This window comes from Haliotis rubra, unplaced genomic scaffold (assembly GCF_003918875.1).
Source record: "Haliotis rubra isolate DU_JTF1 unplaced genomic scaffold, ASM391887v1 Scf541, whole genome shotgun sequence".
Classification (NCBI taxonomy): domain Eukaryota; kingdom Metazoa; phylum Mollusca; class Gastropoda; order Lepetellida; family Haliotidae; genus Haliotis; species Haliotis rubra.
Window position 1 is genome coordinate 136,587 of NW_025767237.1, and position 12,721 is coordinate 149,307.

The window sequence follows — 12,721 nt, forward strand, 5'->3', positions numbered from 1 at the left end:
TGACAATTACAAACACATTTATTCTATGGTACAAAACAAACGTTAGGTGATGTGTTCACTGGATTTGTCTGACGAGTCGCTAATATCACAATCTGGCAGAGTATCCTGAGAGTTTGTGGAGGTGAATGTAGCTTCACACAATGTTGGAGTATTGTCAGAGTTTGTGGAGGTGATCAAAGATTGTTTGTCAGTATCCACAGATGTAGCTATCGGTTTCACAAATTTTCCCTGAACAAATATCCGTGGAACACATATTCCCTCTTTCTTGTTGACAGTCTCTCGCTTGACATACTCGTTCCTGCTGACAGTAAAACCTGCAGACGTCATCATACCCTCAAGCTTTTCTGGAAATAGTTAAAGAGGAAGTTTAAAATCAAGGCCGAGATTCTATGTTTCTATTCAAGTATGCACTAAAACACGGACTAGTAGTCCAGGTATCATCACAAATATTGAACCCAATCAGTGTTCCCAGATATCCTGACATCTATATATGTCCCTTTCATCATTCAGAGTTAGAACTGGTCCCCAGTCTGAGGTGCATGTAAAATGGATGGGCAAGCCATCTTGTTGATGTAGCTTATAATATTTATTGCTGGCTTGTATTGTCTACATTCTGCCCCCAACTTTATCTTGGGACGGAATATTGCCTAGAGTAGCTTATATACTTTCAGTCTATAAATCATCAAAAAGAAGCAACATGTTTGTTCGCTACACCATTGTTTCCTCTTGAGCCAGGAAGGCCATGGGGTCAGCTCCACAATGACAAGTAGTTCAGTCATATCACAGCAAGAGAGGGAGTTGTGGCAATGTACTTTGAAATTACTTCTGATGATAGTAAGTAGCTAATTAGATAAGCAATATTAAAACATCATCTACTAGTTCATGGTGGTGACCATGGTGAATACAGACCATACTAGGACTGAAACTGACAGCAAGCTGATTCTGGCCACATACAACATGAAAACAACAGAGGGGTATGCTTCATTCACATATACTAATCATATGTGTTGTAAAATGTTCCTTCTCCTCGTATAATCAACATGTGAAGCATGTGAGTTCCAACCAACGACCAGCTCATTTATAAAGCCAATGTCACTGACTAAGCAGATGAGAGGACAATAAAATCATTGTCAGACTTTCATGCAAATGTTTCGATCATGTGAGGTTTCAGACATTTAATTTTGTTGATACAGACCAGATCGGGTGAGAAAAACATATATCTCTTTTTGTCCTAATTACCATGAATGTTTCCTATCTTTATAGACAGAAAAGTGATACACTGGTGTTATCACGAAGAAGTGACCCCTTGAATGATGTCGTCAACTAACAATCTCACCTAAAGAGAAGTAATATGCCCGCGTGCCATCTTGCCTCACGTAGAAGTGGTCTGACAGTTTATGTCCTGGGGCAAATCTCAGCATTGCATAGTCGTACAATCCATAGTCTCGGAACAAGATGCACCCCCCAGGCCGGGTCACCTGTTGCCATGGTGATAAAACACATTTTACATCCTAAAACTGTAAACAAAAATTCGCAGGTTATGTTTGATACACATATCTACAATATTTCCTTTGTCTGGAATCAAAAATAATTGATACATAGCTACTAACTACAAATATTGTATACAATGAACTCATAACAATATAACATGGTGTTGGAACAAAATGCCTGTGTTTTCACAGAATGTTGATTGTTGACTGGCATAACATCAATATAAATATTATGCTTTCGGTGAAAAGTGTCAGCAAAGAGGTACACACAGTCACTGCTAATCCATGTTTCTCACTGTACACCTAATTAACTGAGTATTATTGTGTGAATGTTTAATAATGGGCACACAGTTTCTATGTAAAATGGGAATATTGAGACAAAACAGTGCCAGATTCTGTAACAGACAAAGGTCTGGATACACACAGTTTACTTGATGACATTATTGTAACAGCCCTCCATATCACCTGGAAGACATTGTGGAGAGCTGCAAGCATCTTGTCTGGGTGTATGGCTGACAACACAAAGATCATGGACACAGCATCTACCGTGTCCGGCGGCACGTTGTCACGGAGGTCATCGGCAGTCAGGTCACACTGGAAGGCATTGCAGCGAGCAGCATCATATTGGGGATGAGACTGTAAGAAGATGATGTTCACTTGAAACATACAGAGTGACTTCATTGTGTAGTAGCTTTTTTGCAGTTTTACAGCAATATAATGGAGAAAAACAAGAAATCTGCTTCACATGTATACCCTTGTTGAAATCGCACCCAGGCATCGGACATGATAAGCAAACACTTTAACATCCAAATATCCAGTAAATACGCTTAGTTGAAGTACACAAAGGTGTGAGGAGGGCCTCTGGGTAGGAGGATATCTCCTTGGTTGTGAGTAACACTTACAAGGAAACTAGCAGGCATTGATAACAATCCTGCAAACCTGTCAGCTTTCTCAGTTCACCTGCTTCATATATATTAATTTCTGAATTTTGCCCCTGCAGGTACCAGCTTATGTCCAGTGAAATCCCTTTATCATATGAATATCACTGATTTAGAACTAAATTGCTTAAAATAATCATATCCAGGATCAGTGACTTGGTGTAGCATTGGCCCTCTGCTCTGTTTAACTGGAGAGTGAGTGGGTGACTTAACCTCCCATTGATACTGATTATATAACTCATTACAATCAATAAGAGTTACCTTGACAAAATTCACGCATTGTAAGTGTCTGACATTCTGTTTTTTTTTCATGATTTGAGTTGAAAAGACAGGAGTTTAATCATGGAACATACCTTGACAAATTCCACGGCTCTCTTGGAGAAATCACAGGCATGAAAGTACAAATTTTTGTCCTCCTCCAGGAGGGGGAAAATGAAGTTGCCAACACCACAACCAACTTCCAGTACAGTCTTCACACAGTAGTCCTGAAACATAGATCACTAATATGATGCAGATCATGTGCTGGTCGAAGTTTTCCATTTCAAAGAAAGATTTCCAAATTCAAGTCGAGGAATAGTGACTGTCACCTCCCTGATAACAGGACAAAAACTCTTTTACTGTTCAGGTGAATTAAGATGTTTATAGGAGTTATGCTGCCATAACTGCACAATTAAGATGGCCTCAAGTGATGTGACTTGCCATGATCAAGGCCTAATTCACAGAGATGGGCAACACAACATACGAAGATTAAGTATATTTCACAAATCTACAAGAACTGAAAACAATGTTACAAATCTCATTTGCTTTTAACATAATACTTTGTTCACAAAACTGTTTGTAATCCAACCTGTTTCTCACTGATCAGTTCTGAAAACTCTCTTTTTGTCCAGTGTCTGTCCTTGAAGAATTTGGTTGTATTCCGTTTATAAAACAAATCCCAATTCTTTTGTGCATCAAGTTCAAACTTCCTCTGCTTAAATTCAGAAACAAGGGTCTGGTCTTTATCAAGCTTTGCTGTCTCTTCAGGTGTGAGAGTTCTTGCTTGGTGACCAATCATTAGTTCAAGTCCACTTTGAGAATCACCATCAGATTTAGTGAAATTTTCTGCTGCCATGCCTTTGTCTTGTGGTCTATCTGATTGGTAGTCACTGGCCTTTACTTCCTCAAGTTTGTTTTATATGACATCACTGAAACATGCAATTTGAATTTCCCTAACTTGTGAAATCGACCTCGTTCGGCTAGGACTTGGCGGTTAGTATATATATATATCACATATCACATATATCAGCTAGATAATACAAACAGCTTGTCAGAGACCAAATTGAGGATACCACTGATGATGATTCGTTTTACTCTGGAACAGACGCTGATCAGTGCAAATGGTAACTGACAATATTAGCAGACAGCGTGTCGTGCGCCAATATATAAAGGGAGGTAACTCTTTAAACAATACCAAGTCATTTTGTATAATGTTAACATGGACAGACAAATTGTCATAGTGAAATGATAGAAGCATAGACAAGATATTTATACTTCTATGTAAATATTATGCTTATGTGACAATGATTGTACTTCCGATACGGCTACATAAGAGCGTAATACAGTTTTAAAAAACACAATGATATTTATAAATGATGTATCCCCAATCTTAAAAGCAGGGGCATCTCCACTGCATAAACCGAACCAGACCGAAATCTGCTTTCACCTGTCATGACATACAGTTTATAGTCTTCACAGTTTTTTTAGAGAATGAATGGAGACTAATTTGAAACCGAAACAGCTCCCAGAAATATATTTTGTCGCAGAATACAACAGCTTCCAGACGGGTCATATAGAATACACCGTTTGGTATTTTCACAAAATTGCAAAGAAATATATTCTCTGATGATGTGTTTGTATTTCAAGTTTGAACAAGTTACAGCTTATATTTTATCTCCCTTTTCAAAGCACACCCTTGAACAAATGTAACTCAGACGTGTGTAGTTGATGAAATATCTTATTACTCAATACATTAAGCACACAAATATATCAAACAATTATTTGGCTGATTTCACTGAGCCGTGACAAACACAGTTTGATACACGGGGCATCTGTTAAATGGAATTACAACCTATAATTGATCTCAGTTTGCTGTACCAGCCAGTGTTTACAAGATTTTACGAATGAGAACATTTTGTCTGATGGCTGTCAAGAAATTTAATCAATGGAAATGTTTAATTTCCATTGGAGACAGCTGTTAATGCGCACATTACAGACCAATACGGGACAGCCTACAAAGCTTTATTCATGCATAGCTGCAGTATGTACGGCGTAAAAGCTATACGATATTTGGCTGAAAAGCTGTCAGCTGTCCCTCGTTCTGGAGACGAGCCATATGTTAGGGCATATTGTAAGGCCTTTTATTTTTATGGTGACATATTTTTCTGTCAAAATCATATCATGAATGGAAATGAATGCAAATTTCTCTTTCCTTAAAGTTATCCCCGCGACATATGCACCACGACTGAAGTAGACATTAATGTGTTATATAACACAAACGATGCCACGTGCTTCTGCCATGACAGTAACTAAAAGACGTAAAGACAGGTTATCATTACTTAGATTGTCATATAGCCCCTAGAGAGAGAGACAAAACTAAAGACAGACAGACACAGACATACACACACACACACACACATACACACACACATACATACATACATACATACATCGGCAGCCAGTATGGCCTATCCATATATCTAATATTGTTTGTTTCATTTCAGTGAGTGAGTGAGTTTGGATTTACGCCGCTTTTAGCAATATTCCAGCAATATCACGACGGGGAAAACCAGAAAAGTTTAATTTCAGAGAAGTCTAGTGATTACTATATGCATAAGGTCAAAGTCGTTACAGTTATCAGTTAATCAGGTCAACATACATATACAATATATTACAGGATATACGGATATATAGCGTTTGAATGAGAAAAGAATATGCTTCAGTGTCCGAAACCAATATATTTGGAAAGCATCCGAAAAACAAATTATCAAATATGTCATTCGTAGTGCACAAATGTCGGTAATCTGTGCCACGTCACTATACATTCCGCAATCATTAGCTCATTAAATAACTCAATCAAACCGCTCCCCCCCTTCAATATATGTTTCCCCGTGAAGTTTTTTTTTTTATTATTATTCTGGAGATTTCGCTTTACATGTTAGCGTAATCCTTCTTTTTGAGAAAACGTATGATCACGAAAAACGTGCAGCAGTGATTCAGTTTGAACTGACGAACGCTCCTGAATCTATGCGAGACCCCAAAATCGAGGTGAGGTTGGTATTTCGTAAATTTGTGCAAACGTTTCGTGATGTGGCATATGTTTCCATGTTCTTCATATAGAAGGACACGTTACCTTGGGCGCTTATCTTAGAAATGACTACATCTTAGTTACTAATTGCGCGTGCTCCCAACATCACAGAAAACCTTCATATAGAGAATACGGTTCCCAGTCTCCGGCACACGAGTCACGAAATGTACGAAGTGTACCTGATGTAACCCAGATATACCAAGACGATCTTGATCTTTGTGACCGTACCCGATCCGTGTACCCACAAACAGATAGGATCAGGGTATGTTCCGAGCTTTAGAAAAGGAAGTAATGATTGGAAAGCCAGTGTTTAATCTCGGTTTCTTTAAAAGTCGAAATAAGGTTTACACAATCGAACTTTTCATTAGTGAACTAGAGGAGTGATTATGTGTAAATATGCACTGAGTGTAGACTTGTGTAAGTCTCATGTTCAAGACTTCCTGCTCAGATATTGTTAACAGGTAAGAAAGTGATCAACGCTGAAACTCCTCTGATACAGGTATACTTATATACAGGAACTGTCACAGTGTCAGGCTAGAAAAGTGTGCGGGTTAAATTGAACTGATCTTTTGATCAATATAATATTTTTCTAAATTTTCATTGTTTTTTAATGTGAAATGATATACCAGGGAATATTTAATTTTTTTGTTTACAGGTTGTTAAAGATACAGCACATAATAAACAATAGGTATATATAAAATATGAGCTAAAAGTGGCCCATAAGACTGATGGAGAATAATATTGCTGTTTTTACCTGTTTAAGTAAGTGACCAGTATTATTTTTGAAGGACATTGATGATTTTATTCTTGCTTTAGACGATTTCAATTTAAGACATTACTCCATGAACACACACATCATCATGTGGAAAGTGTGACACTTTTATCTGGTGTGTGTATGTTGTGTGTGTGGTGGTGGGGTGTGTGTGATGATGATTTTTAAGGGGGGGTCACCCATTTTGTTCTGGGAAGATAGGAGGGGTCATCAATTTTGTGCACACGTTTTGAGGGTGGGGGTCTGCAATTTTGTACATGAAAATATTAAAAACATTATGCTTAAAAATTATGGGAAGTGGGGGTAGTCATTGATTTTGTACATGACACGCCAGGGGCCCGGTCACTTACTTTGTACATAAATCTTAGGGGGTTATTCACATTGGGGCGGTGGGGTAGCGTAGTGGTTAGAGCGTTGGTTCGTCATGCCGAAGACCCGGGTTCGAATCCCCACATGGGTACAATGTGTGAAGCCCTTTTCTGGTGTCCCCCGCCGTGATGTTGCTTGAATATTGCTAAAAGCGGCGTAAACCAAACTCAGTCAGTCAGTCGGTCAGTCATTCACATTGTACATGAATCTCCATAAAAATCATCATATCACACACACACACACACCATAAATTATGAACGGTCCCTAACTGTGTTGGAAGTGTATTACATTGTTTCTTTGGGCCAGTGATGTGCAATATTGCCAAGCTATACTTAGACTGAGAGTTCTGGAAGGTACCTCGAAGTACAACTGTATGAGCCTTTCCAGCATAACCCAGACTATTATGTAGAGTTCCAGAACAGCTATACTATATATAAGGGCACGCTTTGGCCTCAGTCTTCTTACAATACATTACATATTACAAGACAAGCAGTTCAGTGAAGATCACTTTCACCCTGGATTTTCAACTGTGGCCAGTTTTGGAAGTTTGATCACTTTCGCAGTGAGGGGACTAGTATGATCTGTGTCTATATTATATTCACTATTTTATCACTGTATTTGTACTGCCATTTTGTACAGCCATTGTGATTCCTTTATAGAGATTTGTATTGGTACTTTTAGAATACAGTTGTTAATCAGATAACATTTCGTTGTTTGTTGTTTTCCGGTTAACGTATTGTTTCAACTTTGGTGCAGCATGTAAATGCACTGACTGCTCCTTTCTGGTCAACTAAGATGTGGATTGAGGTCATCATATGTACTAATGGCAGGGGTAGTGCTGAGAACAATTGATGCATTTGGTCTGACAGTGACCATGCATATTATGACTGGCTGATGTAATAAGTTGTGGTATTTCTGATAGTGTAGGACACTGTTGTATTGTGGGCGTATTATTTCAGTAGTCAGCAGTAAAAGGTCAGACATATTTCAACAAAATGGCCCCGGAACAGATATCAGTGATTGAGACAGCAGAGGATGTTGCCCAGCAGAGTGCAAAGGAAGAAGACGAGCAGGGAGAAACTATATGTACCAGCTGGAGAGACAGGCGCTACATGGAGAAGTTCATCTACACCGTCTTCCTGGCAATAGCCTTCTCCATGTTGGTGAGTACTTGGTCTGTTTAACTTATCTACTGGCACTGAGAATCTAGAACTATCCAAAAATGCTTCAAAAGATGACAGCAGCAGTGATCGATATAGAGCATGCACTTGCAGCAATGGCCCACAGAAATCTAAAACTTCTGTAACTCTCACTGCCATGGATCCCATATCAATCCAAACAATATACAAGCGAGTCCGGTAATTCCATGCGTCCAGTAATTCTGAGCAGCTGCAATAGTGTACTTCCGTATCGAACGTAAACATTGTCTGCTACCACATTTACGCTTGAAATCGGGACATTTCTACAAGGGACTGGCTTTTAATCACTTAAGTTAAGTAAATAACAGTAATTGACAGATAAATTGACAGTTTTATGAAAATTCGTTTTCTTCAGACTTTACAAACCTTTTTCTTCATTATTCATAATTGGATTTAATATGAAACACACTTCCTTACATCGATGAAGTGATTTTTGAAAATAATCTGGCCCTAATACGCTTGCATACTTCGGATCTCCAGCTGGATGTTATGCGCATCAGTTGCTGCGCAGAATTACCGGACAGCAAGCGATGTCGTCAGAACGCCAGTGAGGTCAACCGTATGGCATAATGCAACGTTAGAATCTTATAGGCGTCAATAAAACTTATATTTCTAGGAAAATATGATGCATACCAGCATGTTAGTCACGTAAACCACAAAAAATAAGAGACATTAGTTGCCGTGTTGCGATCGATGTGCTTAGGTGCGAGGAATTACTGGACGGCATTGTATACTCATTGCTCAAATGTTTTGACTGTTAATGTGTTTCTGTGATGCTTCCCCTTGCTGTCTTACACTATCACTTCCAGCTGATAGTTAGTGTGACAGTTCATTGTTGAAAACACCTGAAGGGCCACCTCCCCTTTATGACAGTATTTGTTTGTTTTTTATTTTTTGGCAGTGCAGTGTTAAAACAGAAAACATGTCTTAGTTTTGTGTCCGATGTTTGATGAAGGTCCACTGATTTTTTCACACAGTGGCCCAAATGTCCCCCATCATCCTAGATGTTCACTGCAGGAGCGTCAACGTCTTGTATATTTCTCTGTGTAATACGGATGTATGTTCTACAGTCAGTTCATCAAACACCACCAACCTTTAAACTATTTTATTGTCAAGTACAGTTATGTTTTCCTGCCTCCAGGGTGTGTGTATTGGTCAGAGAGGACCTTCCTTCCTGGACCTCCAGATAATCACCGACACAGACGTAGAAAGGGGATCAGCATTCTTCACAGCAGGTTCCGACGGCTACCTGGTCGGGTCTCTCATCTGCGGCATTGTGTACGACAAGTTCAACAAGATCCTCACAATGTTCCTCCTGACTCTCTGCATGGGTGTCAGTACCGGGATACTGCCATTCTGTTCACTCTATGGCTTGATGGTGGCCATCCATCTCGTCACAGGGGCGTTCATGGGCGGAGTCGACACATGTGAGTTTAGATCCTAAAGGTCATCTTTGGTTGTCATAGTGATAGAAACATTAACTTATAAGAATTAGGGTCCAGCAGGCTGATAACATGTTCAGACAGACAGCTACACAAACAATTCAAACATGATATACTTCATTTATTTGGTAAGGTGGCCCGGTTGTATTGGGCACAGCAATTGGCTGTGCAGAGTTGTTTCCCTTGGACATGCCACACAGACATATTTGGGTTTGAATCCCAGTCAGCTGCAGTTATGTTTCTAAGATCTCTGTGGGTTTCAATCCAAGTTTGCTGTGGTTTGTCAGCACCAAACCCCTGTACAACCCCAATATGTAAAATCAAGACAATATGTAAAAACTAACGTAATATGTAACAACTTAACGCAAAACGTAAAAAATAACGCAAAACGTAAAAATAACGCAATATGTAAAATATTAAAGCAATATGTAAAAGATGTCTTTAACGCAAAAAGTACAACACCTAACGCAAAATGTAAAAACAATTTTTAACGTAATATGTCAAAAATTAACGCAATATGTAAAATCCACTTTTAGGTTTGAATATTAGGGGTGGCGATCGAAATCCATTTTTCTCACAAATTTGGCAAAAATTGACTTTATTTACTAAAACCAAGATATCGCAATGTTTCTTACAAAATAAACTTCACATTACATTTTTTTACAAAATTTTACCTCGTTCAGTATACATGTAAGCAGAGTCGATAAACATATAATTTCCTTGTATACAGAGATATTTTAATCGATCTTATAGTCTATTTTCGAAAGTTTTAAGGAATAATTTTATTCTTCAAACTTGTTTTCATAAATGGTATTTTGGGTTATATTCATTGTCTTATTCAAGAAGGTTTGACCTTTCCTTCAAACTGTACATTCCGTTGTTGATAATCTGTGATTACCGAATTGGGTTTTTAAAGAAAACCACTTATTGATCCTTCTTAATTTGGTTTGAAATAACATGCATGTTGTAGCAATGTTTCCAATTTTAATTCATTGTGTATGGGGGTTCGAATTAATTGCAATTGGTACTTGGCATCGAGATGGTAGCTCTGACCATTGGACTTCGGCCAAGCAACTGATCTAGGAGTGAGCGCCAATAGTTATGATTTGACTGTGTACATGAAACAACGATGGGCGGTTTAAGGGAATACTGGAATAGTTCCCAGAAGCGTGCATCTTGAACCGCCATAGCTTCAAGTAAACTAACTGAGAATATGAAAGAAGCTATATATTTTTTTTTCTCTCGCTCTCTCTCGTGAGTGAGTGAGTGAGTGAGTTTATAAGGTTAAACACCCCTTCAGCATATTTTCAGATATTGATGACGTTAATGACACGGAGATAAACAATAGAATAGCTGGTTCCATTTGTACTAATGTTTGATACTACGTCAAATAATCACAGGGATGTCACAAAATACACAGCGAATGGCAATCTATGTGATTAAATGGTGAATTACGATAATAATTTCTTAGGATTGGTTTGTGATTTTGCAATTCTATACATGTATCATTGATCTTGGCTTTGGCATGTTTGATGGATTCAGTTTCCTGAAACCTAAAACAACAAGTCATGTTACCCATTTACATCAATATTCCATATTACTTAAATTGCATCAAATACAATAACTTTATTTCATTAAATTTGAGCGATCAACATCGGGATCCAATCTCAAATGTCTCTGGTATTACTTGATTCATTGGCAGCAATATTACCTGTGACTTGATTGAAGGAAATCAGATGTGATTGGAATGCAAATACTCGAATCACTGCGATGCATCTTGCATGTCCATTATACCTAAAACTGCAAGATGGATTTACCATTTCTGAATCAAAGATACTTGTGTCCAGCGACACATTTATACTTAAATATAATATAATGTGTCCAGCGACACATTTATACTTAAATATAATATTTGTAAATACATCATCATAAATATGATATTTTCTCTAAAATTCATTAAAAGTGTTTCTGAAACAAATTCCCAAGTCTCTCGTAATTTCTATAGGATGGCTCAAGCTTTTTATCAGGATTTGTTGCATTTCATTTGTGTATTTTGAGGTGAGATTAAAAAAAACACTGCCAGGAAAATAACTAATACATTAATTCCATAAAGGAAAATGTTTTGCTATTAATTCACCACTAATAGGACAAATTTGAAAACAAAACTGTCTCTCAGCAAAAACAATGAAAAGAAAAAGAAGAAAATACAAAAACTTATATCTGCAGAATTCCAAGTTGCACCTTGGTTACCGTACCCAATGCGGAGGATAATTTTATGTCCCCAACTTTGCGCTACATGCGCGTTGTGGGATAAAACCCCCCACATATGACCATTTATGTAAAAATACTATGAAGAATAAAATGATTTCCTTGGATACTTTCGAATATAGATTATGATATCAATTATCGCTATACATGTAGATTACACAATTATCGGCTTTACTTTGGTGTTAAACGACACAAAAGATCAGATATCAATTAAGTCAGAAATGAGGTTAATTTTGTCAGAAATATTGCAATAGCTTAGGTATTTTTAAACACAATAAAGTAAAGTTTCTAAAAAAATAAATTTCAGTTGCCAAAACAATAAACAACAATAAAGCTGTATTTACAGATTCCGTTAATCTTTTACAAATTGCGTTAAAAATTGTTTTTACATTTTGCGTTAGGTGTTTACATATTGCGTTAAGTTGTTGCATGTTGCGTTAGTTTTTACATATTGTCTTGATTTTACATATTGGGGTTGTACAACCCCCCCCCGTCCTTGTGGGGTTCACCAAAGTGGTAAACAAATAGGTGTGAAACTTGTATCACTTTCCCCCAAATTCAGCTGACAGACGTTTGAACCCCTCTCACTCACTCTTTGTTTTATGACTTGGTTATTTTTTCAAATATTTTGTGTCTAAAATCTTGTTTACAAACTTAAAAAGAAACATGATCATAAGTGAACATGAATGCTGTTGAATGCCAAGCAAAGTTTTATTTGCTTCTCATATCCATGATATTGTTTCAGAAAATATTTAGTTCAGAAACGTTAATGGTGAAGAAAGTCTTTTATTAGTGTTACCAGTAGATCAATTTAAGAGTTGATTAAAAGAAACAGAGGGATCTTCCTGAGAACAAACTATCACATGGCAGTTCAAAAGAATACCTAGTCTCAAATAT

General features: G+C 37.6%; 2 protein-coding genes across 8 annotated transcripts in view; one reads left to right on the forward strand and one right to left on the reverse strand.

Annotated features, from left to right (window-relative positions):
* Window positions 1-5,972, reverse strand: LOC124253478 (tRNA N(3)-methylcytidine methyltransferase METTL6-like). Of its 4 annotated transcripts, none has more exons than XM_046687270.1 (6): window positions 5,954-5,972; window positions 3,276-3,615; window positions 2,782-2,913; window positions 1,956-2,126; window positions 1,337-1,478; window positions 1-344 (listed from the first exon to the last, which is right to left on the reverse strand). In XM_046687270.1, exons 2-6 carry the CDS (start codon window positions 3,540-3,542, stop codon window positions 43-45), a joined length of 1,014 nt encoding a protein of 337 aa, XP_046543226.1. In that variant the 5' UTR covers window positions 3,543-3,615; window positions 5,954-5,972; the 3' UTR covers window positions 1-42. The 4 variants fall into 4 exon arrangements, with proteins under 4 accessions (XP_046543226.1, XP_046543225.1, XP_046543223.1 ...); XM_046687269.1 differs by lacking the exon at window positions 5,954-5,972 and adding an exon at window positions 3,760-3,850; XM_046687267.1 differs by lacking the exon at window positions 5,954-5,972 and adding an exon at window positions 3,746-3,841.
* LOC124253475 (sodium-dependent glucose transporter 1A-like) overlaps window positions 3,781-12,721 on the forward strand; it is a 13,905-nt gene continuing 4,964 nt past the window's right edge. The window contains exons 1-3 of one of the 4 annotated variants that reach the window (XM_046687263.1): window positions 3,781-3,862; window positions 7,875-8,078; window positions 9,256-9,541. In XM_046687263.1, the coding sequence (XP_046543219.1) occupies window positions 7,911-8,078; window positions 9,256-9,541 (454 nt within the window). In that variant the 5' untranslated portion in view covers window positions 3,781-3,862; window positions 7,875-7,910. Of the gene's footprint in view, window positions 3,863-5,611; window positions 5,740-5,911; window positions 6,037-7,874; window positions 8,079-9,255; window positions 9,542-12,721 lie in introns of those variants that run through there. The other 3 variants (XM_046687260.1, XM_046687262.1, XM_046687261.1) reach the window with 3 other exon arrangements.

Coding starts and splice junctions, on each gene's coding strand:
- LOC124253478 (XM_046687270.1), bottom strand. CDS start 3,542: ATGGCAGCAGAAAATTTCACTAAATCTGATGGTGATTCTCAAAGTGGA. Junction 2,127..2,781: donor GAGCCGTGGAATTTGTCAAG/GTATGTTCCATG, acceptor ATCTTCTTACAG/TCTCATCCCCAATATGATGC. Junction 1,479..1,955: donor CTCTCCACAATGTCTTCCAG/GTGATATGGAGG, acceptor CCATGGCAACAG/GTGACCCGGCCTGGGGGGTG.